The following is a 22,546-nucleotide window of genomic DNA, read 5'->3' as shown; positions in this document are numbered from 1 at the left end:
AGTCAGAGCCCACCGAGTGTCAGAAGCCTTTAAAATGTCTGAAAGCCTGGAAATATTAGGCATTATACATAATTCTCATTGGAAATCTAACTAACTAATGCTACAGGAACAGCTATGTGAAAGATGTGCTCTTCTAAGGCTACTCTAAGGTGACATTTCTAAAAGTAGAGAACGTGACTGAGGGTAGAAGGCAATCCCCACTCTGACTTCGGAGCATATAACTCATCTGTGCTCCTGTCAGGTTTCACTCTCTGACGCAGTGTTCATATGCCTTCAGCTGAGCCCAACAATGATTTTCATTCTCTAACTACCCTCATTTAAACAAGAGCAATGTCTCTTTCGCCTTTTTTCATTCTTTGGTCCATCAGAAGCATTTTAAAAAATTTTCAGTCGGCTGTTTTAAATTTCCAGCATTTTGTGCATTATGGATCAGAAGTGATTTCTGCAATGTTCTAATGCATTAATGGGAGTGGTCAATTATGTGGGTATAAACAGAATTTAACTAGTGTAACACCAAACAATTAGACTTGGAAGGATTAGATTTTAATGGTAAATGATGGTAAAACCTGATTTCACTGTACATACAGAAACTGACTAAAAATTATATTTTATCAATGATAATCAAAACTTACAGATAGATAAAGTAAGAAAAATGCTTCTTGAGAACTTATTAGCGTTTGATTTAAGGATAGGTTTCAGAGTAGCAGCCGTGTTAGTCTGTATTCGCAAAAAGAAAAGGAGTACTTGTGGCACCTTAGAGACTAACAAATTTATTAGAGCATAAGCTTTCGTGAGCTACAGCTCACTTCATCGGATGCATTTGGTGGAAAAAACAGAGGAGAGATTTATATACACACACACACAGAGAACATGAAACAATGGGTTTATCATACACACTGTAAGGAGAGTGATCACTTAAGATAAGCCATCACCAGCAGCAGGGGGGGGAAAGGAGGAAAACCTTTCATGGTGACAAGCAAGGTAGGCTAATTCCAGCAGTTAACAAGAATATCAGAGGAACAGTGGGGGGTGGGGTGGGAGGGAGAAATACCATGGGGAAATAGTTTTACTTTGTGTAATGACTCATCCATTCCCAGTCTCTATTCAAGCCTAAGTTAATTGTATCCAGTTTGCAAATTAATTCCAATTCAGCAGTCTCTCGTTGGAGTCTGTTTTTGAAGCTTTTTTGTTGAAGTATAGCCACTCTTAGGTCTGTGATCGAGTGACCAGAGAGATTGAAGTGTTCTCCAACTGGTTTTTGAATGTTATAATTCTTGACGTCTGATTTGTGTCCATTCATTCTTTTACATAGAGACTGTCCAGTTTGGCCAATGTACATGGCAGAGGGGCATTGCTGGCACATGATTGCATATATCACATTGGTAGATGCGCAGGTGAACGAGCCTCTGATAGTGTGGCTGATGTGATTAGGCCCTATGATGGTATCCCCTGAATAGATATGTGGACAGAGTTGGCAACGGGCTTTGTTGCAAGGATAGGTTTCTAGGTTAGTGGTTCTGTTGTGTGGTGTGTGGTTGCTGGTGAGTATTTGCTTCAGATTGGGGGCTGTCTGTAAGCACAGTATGCCAACATTTTTATGGCTGACTTAGAACAACGCTTCCTCAGCTCTCGTCCCCTAATGCCCCTACTCTACTTGCGCTACATTGATGACATCTTCATCATCTGGACCCATGGAAAAGAAGCTCTTGAGGAATTCCACCATGATTTCAACAATTTCCATCCCACCATCAACCTCAGCCTGGACCAGTCCACACAAGAGATCCACTTCCTGGACACTACAGTGCTAATAAGTGATGGTCACATAAACACCACCCTATATCGGAAACCTACTGACCGCTATTCCTACCTACATGCCTCTAGCTTTCATCCAGATCATACCACTCGATCCATTGTCTACAGCCAAGTGCTACGATATAACCGCATTTACTCCAACCCCTCAGACAGAGACAAACACCTACAAGATCTCTATCATGCATTCCTACAACTACAATACCCACCTGCTGAAGTGAAGAAACAGATTGACAGAGCCAGAAGAGTACCCAGAAGTCACCTACTACAGGACAGGCCCAACAAAGAAAACAACAGAACGCCACTAGCCATCACCTTCAGCCCCCAACTAACACCTCTCCAACGCATCATCAAGGATCTACAACCCATCCTGAAGGACGACCCATCACACTCACAGATCTTGGGAGACAGACCAGTCCTTGCTTACAGACAGCCCCCCAGTCTGAAGCAAATACTCACCAGCAACCACACACCACACAACAGAACCACTAACCCAGGAACCTATCCTTGCAACAAAGCCCGTTGCCAACTCTGTCCACATATCTATTCAGGGGATACCATCATAGGGCCTAATCACATCAGCCACACTATCAGAGGCCCGTTCACCTGCGCATCTACCAATGTGATATATGCCATCATGTGCCAGCAATGCCCCTCTGCCATGTACATTGGCCAAACTGGACAGTCTCTACGTAAAAGAATGAATGGACACAAATCAGACGTCAAGAATTATAACATTCAAAAACCAGTTGGAGAACACTTCAATCTCTCTGGTCACTCGATCACAGACCTAAGAGTGGCTATACTTCAACAAAAAAGCTTCAAAAACAGACTCCAACGAGAGACTGCTGAATTGGAATTAATTTGCAAACTGGATACAATTAACTTAGGCTTGAATAGAGACTGGGAATGGATGAGTCATTACACAAAGTAAAACTATTTCCCCATGGTATTTCTCCCTCCCACCCCACCCCCCACTGTTCCTCAGATATTCTTGTTAACTGCTGGAATTAGCCTACCTTGCTTGTCACCATGAAAGGTTTTCCTCCTTTCCGCCCCCCGCTGCTGGTGATGGCTTATCTTAAGTGATCACTCTCCTTACAGTGTGTATGATAAACCCATTGTTTCATGTTCTCTGTGTGTGTGTATATAAATCTCTCCTCTGTTTTTTCCACCAAATGCATCCGATGAAGTGAGCTGTAACTCACGAAAGCTTATGCTCTAATAAATTTGTTAGTCTCTAAGGTGCCACAAGTACTCCTTTTCTTTTTGATTTAAGGATATATCCTTTGTATTTTTTGACATGTAATGTTGACAATTTGTGTTTTAACTTTTTGAATCTCAATGTCTACTGCCAAAGAATAATTATTGTCTGACCCATAATTTCCCACAACTGTGAAAATATAAATTGATGAAAGTAAAAAAGATGCTTACAAACAAACAGTGATATATGTCAAATTAATAAAAATTAAAAATCAAATTCTGCCATGCCTATAATAAATTACATAGAGAACAAAAGAATAATGTAGGAAACCCGAACAACAAAGTTTACATTTATTTAGCCATAGTTTACATTAAGGTTCTATTTATAAAGGGTTAATACATTTTAATAGATATTTTAGAGATGAGTAGTAGTGTCACAGATGGTTGGTAAGCACATCAGTAGGTGTTACAGACTGTAATAAGCAACCTATTGAGCTGAACTCTAACAACTGAGGAACCATGTATTAACACATCTATTAACCATTAACTCTTTATAAATGGAAACTTAATACGAAGTGTAACCCCTTATTCTTTTTTGCCAGTATCACAATAATTTTCTTAAATGTAATTAATTTTAACTTATTAACAGAACCGCATCTTACATGATGTCATTTTCTGCCAGGAGTATGAGCTGAATCCAGTAGATGTTTTCTTCCTTGAGAACATCAAAAATCATGTAGCAACACATTCACATCTGTTCAAAAGGCAGCTCTTCAGAGACACAATATCCGTCTCTTCTTGTCAATATTCACTTATATTTATTTTAGAAATGTGAAAGTGATCTGACAACACTGAAGTCTTCTTTGCATGTACAGCACTGGCAGTGGAAGTACAAGCTTTCTCACACTACCCCACATGCCTGTTTTGGAGGGACTTCAAGCAGAGCTGGACAAATAATTGATATTTCGGTTTCGTGGCCAAACCAGAAAAAAAAGTTGTGTTTGGTTGAGAAATACATTTTATTTGACACAAAATTAAACATTTCATTTTTTGGTGTTTTTTTATCTTCCTTCCTTCCCCATCACTTTTTTTTTTTTTTTTTTTTTTTACACACGGGAAAGCTAAATTTCTAAATGAAATGTCATTTCAAAACAGTCAAAAATGTTTCAGCTTTTTTGGAATTTCCTCCCCCCAGTTTTTTTCCCCAGCCAAAAATACTTGCCAAATTCAAACTGAATTCATGAACAGTTTTGGTCAACCCAAAACTGCAGTTCTGGGCTAATAAGCTATTTGAAAAAAATTGCCCAGCTCTAACTCCATCATGTACACTTAATACTTGGTTTCATTGAAGAGACTGCTAATAAAGGTGCTAGTTGGTAAAACATATAATGGGGGAGCAAAGAATCTTGGACAGCCATCCGCAAGGAACTGAATGAACTGAGATCTCATAACAGAGACTTAAGGAGCGTTAAACCTGCATGGACACAGGCAGCTTATTCATATGCTTCAGTTATAACTAAATTCTAGGGCTGTTAAGCAATTAAAAACACTAATCGCGATTAACTACACGATTAATCGCACTGTTTACAATAATAGAATACCATTTATTTAAATATTTTTGGGTGTTTTCTACATTTTCAAATATATTGATTTCAATTACAAACAAATTAAAAAAGGTGTACAGTACTCACTTTATATTTATTTTTGATTACAAATATTTGCACTGAAAATCCCCCAGAAGAAATAGTATTTTTCAATTCACCTAATACAAGTACTGTAGTGCAATCTCTTTATCATGAAAGTTGAACTTACAAGTGTAGAATTATGTACAAAAAATAACTGCATTAAAAAATAAAACAATGTAAAATTTTAGAACCTGCAAGTCCACTCAGTCCTACTTCTTGTTCAGACAATCGCTCTGACAAACAAGTTTGTTTACATTTGCAGGAGATAATGCTGACTGCTTCTTGTTTACAATGTCACCTGAAAGTGAGAACAGGCATTTGCATGGCACTGTTGTAGCCGGCATCGCAAGATATTTACATGCCAGATGCGCTAAAGATTCGTATGTCCCTTCATGCTTCAACCACCATTCCAGGGGACATGTGTCCATGCTGATGCTCGGTTCCATTCAATAACAATCCAAAGCAGTGCGGAGCAATGCATGTTCATTTTCATTATCTGAGTCAGATGCCACCTGCAGAAGGTTGACTTTCTTTTTTGATGGTTCGGGTTCTGTAGTTTCCACGTCGGAGTGTTGCTCTTTTCAGACTTCTGAAAGCATGCTACACACCCCGTCCCAATCAGATTTTGGAAGGCACTTCAGATTCTTGTACTTTGGTTCAAATGCTGTTGCTATCTTTAGAAATCTCACATTGGTACCTTCTTTGCGTTTTGGCAAATCTGCAGTGAAAGTGTTCTTAAAATGAACAATATGTGCTGGGTCATCATCCGAAATCTCTATAAAATGAAATATATGGCAGAATGCAAGTAAAACAGAGGAGAGGACATACAATTCTCCCCCAAGAAGTTCAGTCACAAATTTAATTAATGCATTATTTTTTTAACAAGCGTCATCGGCATGGAACCATGTCCTCTGGAATGGTGGCCGAAGCATGAAGCAGCATATGAATGTTTAGTATATCCGGCATGTAAATATTTTGCAATGCCAGCTACAAAAGTGCCATGAAAATGCCTGTTCTCACTTTCTAGTGACATTGTAAAGAAGAAGAGGGCAGCATTATCTCCTGTAAAGGTAAACAAACTTGTTTGTCTTAGCAACAGGCTGAACAAGAAGTAGTTCTGCGTGGACTTGTAGGCTCTGAAGTTTTACATTGTTTTGTTTTTGAGTGCACTTCCATAACAAAAAAAAAATGTACATTTGTAAGTTGCACTTTCATGACAAAGAGATTGCACTACAGTACTTGGATGAGGTGAACTGAAAAATACTATTTCTTTTGTTTATAATTTTTACAGAGCAAGTATTTGTAATAAAAATAATATACACTGATTTCAATTACAACATAGAATACAATATATATGAAAATGTAGAAAAACATCCAAAATATTTAATAAATTTCAGTTGGTATTCTATTGTTTAACAGTGCGATTAAAGCTGCAATTAATCGTGATTAATTTTTTAAAAATTGTGATTAACTTTTTTGAGTTAAACACATGAGTTAACTTCAATTAATCGACAGCCCTACTAAATTCCTTTGTTTTGCATATATCTTAACCTTTTCCCAACCACAACCCAACATGACTAATCTCATGATAGACGAGGGTCTACACAAAAAAAAAAAGAAGATTTGCAAGCTAATTACCAATCACCCAGGCAGTCGGTGATTGGTATCAACTCCATTCCATTACTCTGCATCAGGACACAGCAAATTAAAGCTTTGCTGCACAAAACTGCAATATTTCAGAAGCAGACATAGTAGAGTTGGGAGTGTTTCCTTCACCATTCACAAGTATCAAATGCGTAATGTATCAAAATAGCTCACTATGGAGGTATTTTTAAAAGCGGTCTGAGTATGGATTTCCCTCACTGATAAACATGGAAGGAAAGACTGGGATTTTCAATACTCTTAAGGGATTTCAATGCTCTTAAGGACTGCCACTGAATTTCAGTGGAATCTGGGCACCCTACTTTCTTACAGGATCCTGAGAAAATCCCAGTCAAAATACATTAGAATTTAGCTTTCCAAGATAGGTCACTAAACAAGAAAAGACTATTTTTTAATCTGGATAATATACTTATCCATTTGGCAGTACAAAAGCATCTCATCCTTAAGCTAATCATTCAGATCAATGGAAAACAATTAGAGCTCTCAAGGCCAAAACACATTTAAACATGGGAAGAAAAAACTGCATTAGTTCTGTACTTACAAAGTCTTGTCGTATATCATTGAAGTCTTTGCCATATTTTTCCAAAGCCTCTTCAAATAAACTAGCTTCCGATGCTGACCATTCTTCCATTTCATCTCTGCATAGAACTGGTCCTCCAAGTGGTACCAGAACACTAATGGCACTGCTCAAATCATAGTTATGCTTATGTAATGTATCCATTGCATGGAACTAAGAAGAAAGAAAGAAAGAGAATTAAATTGGTGAATTAAAGAGTCGTCAACCAGGATCACAACTAATAAAAGTATTATATTCTACATACTGAGAAACATGCCTTAACTTACAATAAATTTGGAGTTTATCCTGTTAAGTGCTGTCTGACAGAAGAATGTCTGCACTTTACTTGATATGGGGATGGAAATGCCATAACATTTGTTAAAAGCTACAGCATTTAATAAATTGCCAATAAATTAGCACACATTCTTCAACAGTTCCACTGAGGATCTGACAATTTTGTTTTCAGTGGCCAAAGATTATGAATACTGCTAAACCAGAGATGCAAACTTCTCCTTGCTCAATAGTCTCATTTTTTTTTTTGGACAGGTGAGTACATCATCATTAGCTTTTTCGTTATAACCATCACAGGGAAGTGTATGAGAAGATTTTGTCCCTGGTATCTGACTTTTGTTAATGAAAAATTATGCAGGGCAGTGCTAAACATTGTGAGGGCTTTTGTTAGTAAAAGAAGAATAAGGAGGCAACTAAATAAATTATTGCAATCTTCACTCAGATGGTCTCAAGAAATTGTTGTATGCTGACATGACTAATAAGTGATGAGGAAGATGAGTAAAGAAATAAACAAATGCATCACAGATCCTCTTCACAGAAAGTGTGCAATTATAGTCTTTCTGACTCAGAGTCTCATATGCACATGATCTCTAGGACCTCAACCCCATTGCTGCTGAGGCAGCTATACAGGTGCTGAAGGTGTAAAGACTCACTCTGAAAACCACAGCTGCTATTTCTTAAGATAAACTTGTCAGAACCTAAAGAAGGAATGAAGGGGCCAGATTTATTTTAAAAAAAAAGTGTAGAAGAATATTTCCTCTTTCCAAGAGAAAAGACTGCTAAATATGAACACAGCAGAGCAGCATTAGTTCTGTAGTAGCTTCTAAGGACCACACTGCAGCCATCATGGACCTCAGCACTTAAACTGGTAGCCATCTGAGGGAATGCACCAGTGAGAGCTTGAGTGTTTGAAGCAGAATGGACTGGTGTGCTTACATGCTGATGTGAATTTGTAAACCCAAAGGTTTTAATGCAAAAGTCATTGCTTTGGACCTTACTGCTATCAAGGAGAGAGGTTTAAATTAATATCTTTTTCATATTCTTCTATGTAACTTCAAAGCTTATCTCCATGGAAGTTTTCATGACAGGCTGGAATGAATTGCTTGGATTTTAAATTGGCAATAATTCTGAAAACAATAGAGATCATTGACTATTTAAGCTATTTTCAGTTATTTATCTACATCACACAAGATTCAGTTTGTTCACATTTTTTCAAAATGCTTTTTATTTTTTTGTGAAGGTTCTTAGCCAAAAGTGATATGTATGCTTATCAATTACCCTGCCCATCTTCCCCCCACAAATGCTTCTTTCTAGACAACCCTATATTAGAACTGGTATAATTCTTAGCTTTCAAATGAAGGATGACATCTTTAGGCAGAAATGTGAACTAGTGGGTAGGGCACTGAACAGAACTGGGATACAGATGGCTTAAGTGCTATTCCCAGCTGTGCCACTGGCCTGATATCTGACCTTGAGTGAGTCATTGGACCTCTTTGCGCCTCAATTTCCCCTCCTATAAGTATGTGTTTGTACAGCATCTACTACAATGGGACACCATTGTCAGCTGAGGCTTTCAAGTGCTACTGGAATATAAATACCACTAATACTTTGCTACTTCTTATGAATAGTACAGATCTTCGCCGGACTTTCAGTATGCCTTGGGAAGATGCCTCTTCAAGTACTACTGGTGGCAGGATCTGCTTGATTAATTTAACCTTCAAAAAGCAATGCCTTCCTTTGATTCATTTTCTTCTACTGTGTACTTTATTATTTAGTATTGTACTTACATTCGCCCTGACCACAAATTGCCTTGAGGAGTCCCTGTAATGGATAAAATTAGTATCATGCTATCTTAAGACACATAGTAATCTGATCAAAGAAAAGAATTTGGGAGTTAAACTACTGACTTATTACTTATTCATCCTGACAAGGAGTAAAACAAGCAACCTGAAAGTTTGAAACTAACAGTATATGTAACACTGTGGAAGGCTGATCTACCTGTTTAGATTTAAATCTCAACACTCCTGGAAAGCACAGATTGCACTTCTGCCAAGCAACTGCTCAATCAGAATCCATCTCACTGATGAGTGACAACTGAGTGAGCAAATGGTAGTCCTGATATTGTTCTTTTAATAAAAGGAGTACTTGTGGCACCTTAGAGACTAACAAATTTATTAGAGCATAAGCTTTCGTGAGCTACAGCTCACTTCATTGGATGCATTTGGTGGAAAAAACAGAGGAGAGATTTATATACACACACACAGAGAACATGAAACAATGGGTTTATCATACACACTGTAAGGAGAGTGATCACTTAAGATAAGGCATCACCAGCAGCAGGGGGGGGGAAAGGAGGAAAACCTTTCATGGTGACAAGCAAGGTAGGCTAATTCTAGCAGTTAACAAGAATATCAGAGGAACAGTGGGGGGGGGGGGTGGGAGGGAGAAATACCATGGGGAAATAGTTTTACTTTGTGTAATGACTCATCCATTCCCAGTCTCTATTCAAGCCTAAGTTAATTGTATCCAGTTTGCAAATTAATTCCAATTCAGCAGTCTCTCGTTGGAGTCTGTTTTTGAAGCTTTTTTGTTGAAGGATAGCCACTCTTAGGTCTGTGATCGAGTGACCGGAGAGATTGAAGTGTTCTCCAACTGGTTTTTGAATGTTATAATTCTTGACGTCTGATTTGTGTCCATTCATTCTTTTACGTAGAGACTGTCCAGTTTGGCCAATGTACATGGCAGAGGGGCATTGCTGGCACATGAAGGCATATATCACATTGGTAGATACGCAGGTGAACGAGCCTCTGATAGTGTGGCTGATGTGATTAGGCCCTATGATGGTATCCCCTGAATAGATATGTGGACAGAGTTGGCAACGGGCTTTGTTGCAAGGATAGGTTCCTGGGTTAGTGGTTCTGTTGTGTGGTGTGTGGTTGCTGGTGAGTATTTGCTTCAGATTGGGGGGCTGTCTGTAAGCAAGGACTGGTCTGTCTCCCAAGATCTGTGAGAGTGATGGGTCGTCCTTCAGGATAGGTTGTAGATCCTTGATGATGCGTTGGAGAGGTTTTAGTTGGGGGCTGAAGGTGATGGCTAGTGGCATTCTGTTGTTTTCTTTGAAACCTACTGACCGCTATTCCTACCTACATGCCTCTAGCTTTCATCCAGATCACACCACACGATCCGTTGTCTATAGCCAAGCTGTACGATATAACCGCATTTGCTCCAACCCCTCAGACAGAGACAAACACCTACAAGATCTCTATCATGCATTCCTACAACTACAATACCCACCTGCTGAAGTGAAGAAACAGATTGACAGAGCCAGAAGAGTACCCAGAAGTCACCTACTACAGGACAGGCCCAACAAAGAAAACAACAGAACGCCACTAGCCATCACCTTCAGCCCCCAACTAAAACCTCTCCAACGCATCATCAAGGATCTACAACCTATCCTGAAGGACGACCCATCACTCTCACAGATCTTGGGAGACAGACCAGTCCTTGCTTACAGACAGCCCCCCAATCTGAAGCAAATACTCACCAGCAACCACACACCACACAACAGAACCACTAACCCAGGAACCTATCCTTGCAACAAAGCCCGTTGCCAACTCTGTCCACATATCTATTCAGGGGATACCATCATAGGGCCTAATCACATCAGCCACACTATCAGAGGCTCGTTCACCTGCGCATCTACCAATGTGATATATGCCATCATGTGCCAGCAATGCCCCTCTGCCATGTACATTGGCCAAACTGGACAGTCTCTACGTAAAAGAATGAATGGACACAAATCAGACGTCAAGAATTATAACATTCAAAAACCAGTTGGAGAACACTTCAATCTCTCCGGTCACTCGATCACAGACCTAAGAGTGGCTATACTTCAACAAAAAAGCTTCAAAAACAGACTCCAACGAGAGACTGCTGAATTGGAATTAATTTGCAAACTGGATACAATTAACTTAGGCTTGAATAGAGACTGGGAATGGATGAGTCATTACACAAAGTAAAACTATTTCCCCATGGTATTTCTCCCTCCCACCCCACCCCCCACTGTTCCTCTGATATTCTTGTTAACTGCTAGAATTAGCCTACCTTGCTTGTCACCATGAAAGGTTTTCCTCCTTTCCCCCCCTGCTGCTGGTGATGCCTTATCTTAAGTGATCACTCTCCTTACAGTGTGTATGATAAACCCATTGTTTCATGTTCTCTGTGTGTGTGTATATAAATCTCTCCTCTGTTTTTTCCACCAAATGCATCCGATGAAGTCAGCTGTAGCTCACGAAAGCTTATGCTCTAATAAATTTGTTAGTCTCTAAGGTGCCACAAGTACTCCTTTTCTTTTTGCGAATACAGACTAACACGGCTGCTACTCTGAAACCTGTTCTTTTAATGTTAATTGTCAGGAAAAGATTTCATCATCTTTGGCTACCTAAACACTGATTTGTTTATTGTATTTATATATTGGTAACAAAGGTAATTCGAAGCAACTGAAGAAATAACTGCATTCTTTACTCAGCTGCTCTGAAGCAATCTCTGGATGCTGAGGCAAGCTCCACAAGTAACGCCTTTGCTTTTTTTCTATAGCCCACTCCCCCCCTGCTCAGGTAAGACTCCTATATTATGGTAGGTGGGTGGGATTAGCAAGGGCAGAAGCAGCCTGAAGAGGCTGCAGCAGGCCTAAGACCTCCAAAACAGGGGAACGATCACATCTGTTTTCGTCTGCTTTCTCCCAGGATCTGGAGCAGTCTGGGGACCAGAGGGAGAAACACCCAAGCTGGGATTCACCATAAATGAAGGCCAGTCAGATGGAAAGAAGTATTTGGGACCTCTCACAAATAGGAACCTCAGGTCTGGGAAAGAGGAGGGGGAACACCTCTCTACAAGGAAGATGGTGATAGTATCTTCCTGCTGTAATTTAATAGTAACTTAAAAGTCTTAGGGCCCGATCCTGCTGAGGTCAAGTGCTCCAGTCCCCAGCTCACAAAATGAGACGCTTCACATGTTAAATTCAAAGGTAACTCTCTTTATGCTTTGTTACTTTCAAGAAACATCTTAGAAATATCTTCTGCTTCCTGATTTACTAAAGTAACAGATGCTTTGGAGCTAATTCCACCATAAGAAGCAAGCAGAGCAATTCTGTCTACTTAGCTTAAGTTTCACTAAAATGCCTATCTCCATCTATCTAAGCGCTGTACAAGAGTTATCAGGCAGGGGAAGAAACAAACAAACAAACAAACAAAAAGCAGCCTTTTGGGTTTCCCATCTTCTTCCTCAAGGCTTTTACTCCTCAGACTGCAATGTTTATAACCAAAGAAACAAAACTCATTGGTCTCTCTCAGCCACAGATCTCAAGCCTTCAGTGACAAGGTGTGTAAGACCCCTGGCTCTAAGGCATCCTCCCCTTCCAGAATCCTAGCTGTTAACAGTATAGTTTCCTGTCTTCTAAAAGTGGAATCTAACCAATCTGCAGTTTCCAGCCTTTCCTCTTTACCATCCCCTATGCATTTAGATGGGGAAGCGTGACGATAACCCTGACTTGCCCATAACCTGGTAAGACCTCTGCACTTGTACAACCACTCACAATCCACCTGAACTTATAACCTTTCCTCTTGTTTACAGAAATCTTCTTTAAATCATTGCCTAGCAACACAACCAATTAGGAATACAGCAAACACATGGGAGCTTAAGGCATTGCTATATCCCCGTTAATTAAACTTGAGATGCAATGCTAATTGCTATTAAGAACACATTCAGTGCAACGTACTAAGGATTATATACCCACATCACATCACTTCCATGTGATAATGAAATACATCACAACCTTTGCTAATGAACGCATCAACTTTAAGTGCTGCTCAAAATATGTTCATCAATTAACCATGGAATGTGACAAACGATATTATGAGAAGGAATATGTCTTTTCCTAACTTAGGAGGGAAAAAAGCATATGCACCAACAAGAAGAAAAAGGAGAAGGATTTAAAAACGCTGAGAGAGCAGACAAGTGAAAAACGAACAAATAATATGGTAGCTCCTCTGGTGTCTTATTATAAGACACATCTTCTATTATGTGTAATGGAAGTTAATGGATCATTCCCAAGGCACAAACCCTCATACCACCTCTTGAACACTAAATCTATCCATTTAGTGGCATGGTTTCAATATGTACTTTTAAACTATAAACAGAATTATTGTAGGGAACAATTTACAGCATTAACCACTGAACTGTACAGTAAGAAAGATCTACGTTCTGTGGGACTTACAGAAAATACTCAATCCAATAAAATGTTAAAGATAAAAAATTAATAAAATGAGTACAAACACTGAACTAGAAAACTATTCCATAGGAAAATATAGTGTAAATAATGTAAAGTGAATGGGAATATGTCACTGAAGTAACATCAGAAAGTCTGAAACAAAAAGATAAGACAGTATCTTTAAGAGCTATTTACAGCATAAGTATTACTTAAGATTTTAAATTCTATCTTAGAACACTACAATTTCCTTTACTATGTTACAGCAGTCTAGACTCAGATAATTTCCTTTTTAATTGATCATAATATCTGAGAACTGGGTATGGTGAAACGTTTTTTCAATTACAACAAATACATATTATCTAAATCAAGTATTTAGAACAATTAACCCCTTACTAGTGACTTTGGGATATTATGTTACCTTATTTTAGCCAAATAACTGGAATTACTGTCTCAGTATACCTTCATTATATTGTTGTTTATGCTACAGTCCCTGATCCCCTCAAGCAGTATGCACATACAGGGGCATGTAGCATTGTAGTAGGAGCTGTGGTTTTTTTTAATATTATATTTAAGATACAGACTCTTATAGGATTGTTAGTATGTTGGATTTCCTAAGTAAAATGTTTACCTGTAGAATCAAATGCTTCCAAATTTCATTTCTGTTTGGTTTTGATGTCTATTAGAATACCACCTAAGTATAACGTATACAAGAAAGGACAAGATGACCAGTACTGTATTATTTTTATAAAGTTCAATTAGCTTATAATATAGTATAAATGAAATTACTATTACTTGACAGGTTTCATAACTGTGAGTCCTCTTTTGCATGTTTTCGAGTGTATGTTATCCACTATCCAGTTCTCACATTTACTAGACTGTATATTTAACAACATACTGTTGGATTTTACGATGATACACTTTGGGGCAAAACCAGTCCCTTGACCTCCATGACTGCACTGGTCCAATGCAATTAACTACCCAAAAGGTGGGAGGACTGAATTTCAGGGAGCTACAGGGAGCGCAAAGGAGAGAAATGGGGAGAAGTCAGTAAGTCAGTAAATATGAAATAGGAAAATGTATGAGAAAAACAGTCAGATCACAAACAGAGATTGAGCAAATATGAAGTGACAACCAAATTTGAAAGGAAATGCAAGGGAATGTGCTTTAAGAACAATCACGTATTCCAGCTGAGCAGGTAGGTGATCTGTGCTGGAGGGAGTTACTCATCAGGAACGTTAGAGATGAGAACTAAAAAACAAATAAAAAAAAATGTTGTGGTCTTAAAATATTTCCATTAATACAACATGGCTGAATTTAATACATTTGCAATATGTGTTGAATTCAGCCACGTTGTATTAATGAAAACATTTATTTGCAATGTACCACCACCATTGAAATGTCCATGTTATCAAAGCCAATTTATTAAACATTCCTTTAAAAAGTAGCTGTTTTGTCTTTTATCTAGACAAGAACTGGCTGCCAAAGTAGTCAAACACACTATTAGTATGGCTTAGTACATATACAGTGCTTTTCATCTGCAAAGCATTAGACAAGCATTAATGAATTAATCCTCACAACACACCTCTGTGCTGGGTAGGTTAAGAAGTCTTTACTAGACTTTACTAGCAAAGACTTTATTAGCAAAATAGGAAGAAAAATCATGTAAAGGGCAATGGTACAGAACTGCAAGATGTTCACCAAAGACTTAAGGCTGATGGTTCCACCTCCACAATGTATCATCTCTGAAAGCCTCTCTCCTTAACATAGTCAACAGGAATAATTTAAAGGTACATATAAGTGTGTGTGCGCGCATGTATGTGATGAGTATATCTATCCACCTACATATATCCATCAACAAACATCCATATAGCTAAATAGATTTCTTTTTCCAAAATTCTTTCAGTTAGAGCATTTAAATTGATCGATCACTTCCATGCCCACTTCCTACAGTATTTGGGGAAATGAGGACACCTGGAGAGGTAGCTTGGAGCTGTATTCCACAGTCTCAAAACGTGGGAGGCTCTGGATATAGCAGGAAATGGGTGCCTACTGGCATGGTGCTAGAGAATGATGGATTATGGAGTCTGGGGACAAAAGGCACCGAGGGTCAGAGGAGGAACAGGAACTGGCAAAAAGCATGCTGGGTAGGGCTCTAAATGAGATGGGATAATAATGAGTGCCTAAAGCATGCCTTAGCTGTTATAGCCATAATTTTTATTTTTTAAGGGAGTCGATATTTTGGAAATATAATGTTTTAGGGGTGCTACATAGACTCTATTGAAACACACATTCAACCTTAACCTTTTTAAACAAAAATGTAATAACAGTATCAAGTGAAACACTCACCTCAATTATTTTTCTGTAAGCAAGAGGCAATATGGTAAAAAAAGAAAAGAAAAGAAAAGAAAAGAAAAGAAAAGAAAAGAAAAGAAAAAGCACTCTCTTTATGTCACAAGGGTTTTGGTGAGCCTAAAGCTGTTTTTTATCTCTCACTGCTTTTGGTTTGTACAAGGTGAAAAACACATAGCTTGATTTTTACCAATTCTCATTTATATTTATCAGACACAAACACTGATTTGATTTTTAAAAGTAACTGGATAGTTCAAATCTACAAATAACAAATGTGGTAAGAATGTAATTTTAGGGTCTCATCCTACTCCCATTGAAGTCAATCTGAACTGTACTACTAACTCCAATGTGAGTAACAGCAGAGTCTTAGTAAACTCATGCAGATATTGTACATAATTACTTACTATAACAGATATCTTGTGACCACTTATCTGCTGGAAAGCAGACCTGAAGCAATATGGTTTGCTGAATTCCTACCATCTGCAAAACAGTACAATTATAGCATTTTTAGCAAACCTCTTACCAGTGTGATGTCTCGAGAAGCAGCAGCTGCACTCATGTGTAAACTAGGTTGCCTGACAGAGCTACTACAGTCCAAAGCTCGAGCAAATGTGCCAACCGCACTGGGGGGGAGAGGGGAGAAAAAGAAAAAAGATGGATAAATTAAATTCACACATTTATTTATCTTATTAAAAGATGATTTATCAGCACATAAACATAAACATCACTGTAGCGCTGACATTACAATTTTAAACATTTGTCAGACCTTTAATAATGAAAGACAGCAACTATTAAAAAAAGTTATGATTTCTGTTTCAAACAATAGTGTACTAAATACAAAAACAATTCACTATTTTAATAGTATGAGAACTAAAGATAATCTTGTTTAATCAGACAAAATCCTCAATTGTTCCAATGTGCTGATGTTTCATTACTGTCAACTCAAGGGCCCTGGTTAGTTTGGACTTTTTTATTACTTTTTTTTTTTTTTAAAGCAAACTCTAAACAGCACTTGACTAGCAAGCAAACATCACAAGATGAAATGTCACAGTGCTACTCAGATAGTTTTACACTCATCTCACAGGTAAGATGCAAAAGGAAATTATTAACATTTAATCCACTTTAGTAATATGTGCTTAATTAGCTTCCATTAGATAGGCAACAAGGGGCCAGTCAGCTTGCAACCACCTAAAATCTGTATTTTCGACCCAAGATTTTAGGTAATAAGCTGAATGACCCTCTTAGCTTGGCTAATGGAAGCTTTCAGCATTGTTCACATGGACAGATTTTAAGCATCATGCATGACAGTGCACGACAGGGTAAAGGTAAGTGCATGTGATATTCCAGAAGAAATCCTTAGCACAAGGATCAAGGACTAGTAATTTCACAATATAACAGGGTATGGGGCATCAATGAAAGAGGGTAGGGTTCAGGTTGCAGGCCAGGATGGTGTGTACCGTAACTTTGTATATTCTGTTTTTACAGATTTAAGTATAATACATTTGACACTCTGATAGGGTAAGAGGCTCTTAATGTGCATTAACGGTGCTGAGCAGTAAATTTCCCTTGTTTTTTGAGGAAGATGTGGTGACAAGGAGGGCATGACAGAGTCACCTGAGAGGGTAGAAAGGAAGGCTTCTTCTAACACGTCACTGCCACTCAGCTAACAGCTCTGCCCTCATCCTCAGCCCTCCATGCCCCTGGTAGGGTTGGAGGGGCCATGGGCAGGAAAGAAGATGGTAACGAATGGGCTGCAACAATCACATCTACCACTGTTCAGGTTATACCAGGATTTTCCATTTCAGTAAATGTGAAAAAGTTCTACACAAGTCTTCTGGGCAGGGCAGATAAAAAACCATTATTTAAATTTGATATTTTAATGTTATTTAAATTATAATAATTTTGATTTTTAAAAATAAACCAGTTTAAAATGAAATCTGAATTTAATGCAAAATATGGGAAAGTTTACAGTTAATATAATCTCTTAAAACATTTAAATAATAAATAAATATGCTGAATTCACAAGCCTCTATCAAAAACTTGGAGTTAAAAGCTACTTCTCTATATAAAGAAAGAAACAGGGGAAGACATCTGGCTTTTGAGGTCAAGCTTTATAAATAGGTCATGCAGTCTAGTAATGGCTTGATCCTGTGGGGGTCATGGGGGCTGTTCAACTCAGTGCAAGAGATTAGCAAAGTCATCACATGTACTGGCACCCAGTCTCTGATCCAGGAGACACCATCATGTATCTCATCAGGTCATCCACTGAGCCCAGCTCAGTCATCTCATACTCCTAATTTCATTGCTTCTCCCTACCTGGACTCCGATTGGCTCAGTTCTCAAATTATGAATATTTATGACTCCACCCATCATGGAAACTTACTCTCCAGCTCATGGAAAAACACTGATCTGCCCAGTAACTACCTGCCCTTGCTTCTGGATGGGCATGGGCACTTCAGGTAAATGGCCTTGATCTTCTCCTTCCACATGTACACAGAGATGCAAAGAGAAATCCATTAATTTCTCAACTACCTACTTCTCTATCTCTAAACAAATAAAACACTGCAGTGAAAAAGGCACGTGGGTTACACAAGTAGAAGTCTTGGATAGTTAATTCTATTGTTTTCCTAACTTCAAATGAAGGAAATTCCACCACCTCCCTAGATAATGCATTCCAGTGCTTCACCACCCTCCTAGTGAAGAAGTTTTTCCTAATATCCAACCTAAACCTCCCCCACTGCAACTTGAGACCATTACTCCTTGTTCTGTCGTCTACTACCACTGAGAACAATCTAGATCCATCCTCTTTGGAACCTCCTTTCAGGTAGGTGAAAGCAGCTATCAAATCCACCCTCATTCTTTTCTTCTGCAGATTAAACAATCCCAGTTCCCTCTGCCTCTCCTCATAAGTCATGTGTTCCAGTCCCCTAATCATTTTTGTTGCCCTCTGCTGGACACTTTCCAATTTTTCCACATCCTTCTTGTAGTCTGGGGTCCAAAACTGGACAGTACTCCAGATGAGGCCTCACCAATATCGAAGAGAGGGGAACGATCACGTCGTTCGATCTGCTGGCAATGCCCCTACTTATACAGCCCAAAATGCCATTAGCCTTCTTGGCAACAAGGGCACACTGTTGACTCATATCCAACTTCTTGTCCACTGTAACCCTTAGGTCCTTTTCTGCAGAACTGCCACTTAGCCAGTCAGTCCCCACCCTGTAGCAGTGCATGAGATTCTTCTGTCCTAAGTGCAGGACTCTGCACTTGTCCTTGTTGAACCTCATCAGATTTCTTTGGGCCCAATCCTCTAATTTGTCTAGGTCCCCCTGTATCCTATCCCTACCCTCCAGCGTATCTACCACTCCTCCCAGTTTAGTGTCATCTGCAAACTTGTTGAGGGTGCAGTCCATGCCATCCTCCAGATTAAGGAAGATATTGAACAAAACCAGCCCCAGGACCGACCCTTGGGGCACTCCGCTTGATGCTGGCTGCCAACTAGACATGGAGCCATTGATCACTACCCTTTGAGCCCGACGATTTAGCCAGCTTTCTAATCACCTTATAGTCCATTCATCCACCCCATACTTCTTTAACTTGCTGGCAAGAAAACTGTGTTAGACCATATAAAAAGCTTTGCTAAAGTCAAGGAATAACATGTCTACTGCTTTCCCCTCATCCACAGAGCCAGTTATCTCATCATAGAAGGCAATTAGGTTAGTCAGGCATGACTTGCCCTTGGTGAATCCATGCTGACTGTTCTGATCACTTTCCTCTCCTCTAAGTGCTTCAAAATTGATTCCTTGAGGACCTGCTCCATGATTTTTCCAGGGACTGAGATGAGGCTGACTGGCCTGTAGTTCCCCGAATCCTCCTTCTTCCCTTTTTTAAAGATGGGCAATACAGTAGCCTTTTTCCAGTTGTCCGGGACCTCCCCCGATCGCCATGAGTTTTCAAAGATAATGGCCAATGGCTCTGCAATCACCTCCGCCAACTCCTTTAGCACCCTCGGATGCAGCACATCCGGCCCCAGGGACTTGTGCTCGTCCAGCTTTTCTAAATAGTCCCAAACCACTTCTTTCTCTACAGAATACTGGTCACCTCCTCCCCATGCTGTGCTGCCCAGTGCAGTAATCTGGGAGCTGACCTTGTTCGTGAAGACAGAGCAAAAAAAGCACTGACTACATTAGCTTTTTCCACATCCTCTGTCACTAGGTTGCCTCCCTCATTCAGTAAGGGGTCCACACTTTCCTTGACTGACTTTCTTCTTGTTGCTAACATACCTGAAGAAACCCTTCTTGTTATTCTTAACATCTCTGTTAGCTGTAACTCCAAGTGTGATTTGGCCTTCCTGATTTCACTCCTGCAGGCCTGAGCAATATTTTTATACTCCTCTCTGGTCATTTGTCCAATCTTCTGCTTCTTGTAAGCTTCTTTTTTGTGTTCAAGATCAGAAAGAAAGAATTTCACCGTTAAGCCAAGCTGGTCGCCTGCCATATTTACTATTCTTTCTACACATCGGGATGGTTTGTTCCTGTAACCTCAATAAGGATTTTTTAAAATACAGCTAGCTCTCCTGGACTCTTTTCCCCCTCATGTTATTCTCCCAGGGGATCCTGCCCATCTGTTCCCTGAGGGAGTCAAAGTCTGCTTTTCTGAAGTCCAGGGTCCGTATTCTGCTGATCTCCTTTCTTCCTTGTTTCAGGATCCTGAACTCAACCATCTCATGGTCACTGCCTCCCAGGTTCCCATCCACTTTTGCTTCCCCTACTAATTCTTCCCAGTTTGTGAGCAGCAGGGCAAGAAGAGCTCTGCCCCTAATTGGTTCCTCTAGCACTTGCACCAGGAAATTGTCCCCTACACTTTGCAAAAACTTCCTAGATTGTCTGTGCACCACTGTATTGCTCTCCCAGCAGCTATCAGGGTGATTGAAGTCTCCCATGAGAACCAGGGCCTGCAATCTAGTAACTTCCGTTAGTTCCTGGAAGAAAGCGTCATCCACCTCATTCCCTTGGTCTGGTGGTCTATAGCAGACTCCCAGCACGACATCACCCTTGTTGCTCACACTTCTAATCTTAATCCAGAGACTGAGGTTTTTCTGAAGTTTCATACCAGTGCTCTGAGCAGTCATACTACTCTCTTACATACAGTGCAACTCCCCCACATTTTCGGCCCTGCCTGTCCTTCCTGAACAGTTTATATCCATCCATGACAGTACTCCAGTCATGTGAGTTATCCCACCAAGTCTCTGTTATTCCAATCACACCATAATTCCTTGACTGCCAGGACTTCCAGTTCTCCCTGCTTGTTTCCCCTCTAGTGTTGACTTCAACATCTGGGAACTGGACAAAAAAACCTGCCATGGCTGCAGGCTGTAAATAAGACCATATAAGAATGTTCCTGTAACTCTCGATAAAAAAGGAACACATGCCAAATGTAAACAGTACAGCAAAGAGATACAGGACCTGATTGTCAGAATGAAACATTATGAAAAATGCTCTTCAGAAAGCAATGCCTCTGAAGATGATGATGTGGACATGTCTAAACAACCTTGTTCAACTGGTTAGTAAACTTATTTTTGCACCATCCTTATGCACTGCCTACCACATCTTACTATGCTAGGAAATGATAACTTAGAATATTGACAGAAATTTGGGGTTTGGGTGGATTACTTACTTATGAACTGCAAAATATTTGTGTTCAAAATATAACTGGTATGCTAATTTGTTGTGGGAGTGTGGCGGGTTTTGTACCTTGTCAACCCCTTTGATTCCGGGGGGGAGGGGGGAGGTTAACCCTGCCTCCCGGCTTCTATGCCGGTTCTACAACCTCCCCGGTAGTCAGGGCTGTATGGCCCAATGGCCAGAGTCCCTCTAAATCTTCTTCCCCTGCTGGGATAGCACGGCCTAGTGGCCGGAGTCTCTATAGTCCACTCCTAAAGCAGTGTGGCCTGAGGGCCAGAATCCCTTCAAGTCCTCTTCCCCTCATAGGATAGTGCGGCCCAGTGGCCGGAATTCATCTGTCTCCTTTGAGGTAAGAGAGGGGTCGAGAGAGGTATGTCATTACAAAAAAGGGCTCCAACCCAGGGCCCTGTCACTGATGGCGTGATCCGTCCCAGGTCAGCAGGGAATCCTACCGCAACACACTGCCCTCAGAGTGGTGGGAGATACCACTCCCTTCCCTTTCCTGGGTCACTTCCTACCAGTTCTCCAAACACAGCAGTCCCTGTGACATCAGGGTCTTGAGGTTCCTCAGCCCCTGGGACTCCGTGGGGTTCCCACAGCTGCCAGTCTCTGGTCAAACTTCCTGGCCCCTCAGCTCCCTCCTGTACAAGTCGCCACTGCTCCTGGGCTGGAACCTCCACTGGGTGTCCTCCTTCCTCAGCCGCAAGCCCTGACTGAGCAGGTCTGCAGGCTTTTATACTTGACTCTCTTTTGGAGCATGCCCAGCAGAGCCTCAGGGGCCTGGCTTCCTCTGCCAGCAAGGAAGGGTTGATCCTCTCATTCCCAGTGCGGGGCCAGTCAGCCCTGTCACAGGGAGTATTTATCAATTACTGCTGGACCTCTGAAATAGTTTTTCATTTATTAATATAATCAAACATCCTAGGTGAAGATTTCCTGTTTAAAATTAAGCTTTTATTAAGCATTATGAATTTTAACATTAAAAAAATGTGGGGGCTTTTTTCAAGCTGTTTGGTATGTTGCTAGAGATAAGGCTTTAAAAAGA

General features: G+C 40.0%; 1 protein-coding gene across 2 annotated transcripts in view; it reads right to left on the bottom strand.

The window, feature by feature from the left end:
* The window catches only part of MTA3 (metastasis associated 1 family member 3), a 208,464-nt gene that overhangs the window by 73,341 nt on the left and 112,577 nt on the right, over positions 1 to 22,546 (bottom strand). For both annotated transcript variants that reach the window (XM_038397339.2, XM_043511862.1), the window contains exons 8-9: positions 16,347 to 16,446; positions 6,901 to 7,089 (exon numbers count right to left, since the gene is read on the bottom strand). In XM_038397339.2, coding sequence (XP_038253267.1) covers positions 6,901 to 7,089; positions 16,347 to 16,446 — 289 coding nt within the window. The remainder of the gene's footprint in view (positions 1 to 6,900; positions 7,090 to 16,346; positions 16,447 to 22,546) is intronic.

The sequence above is a fragment of the Dermochelys coriacea genome, chromosome 3 (genome assembly GCF_009764565.3).
Source record: "Dermochelys coriacea isolate rDerCor1 chromosome 3, rDerCor1.pri.v4, whole genome shotgun sequence".
In the NCBI taxonomy this organism is placed as follows: Eukaryota; Metazoa; Chordata; order Testudines; family Dermochelyidae; genus Dermochelys; species Dermochelys coriacea.
The sequence above is the reverse complement of the archived record's forward strand: the minus strand, read 5'-3'. Positions and strand labels throughout refer to the sequence as shown.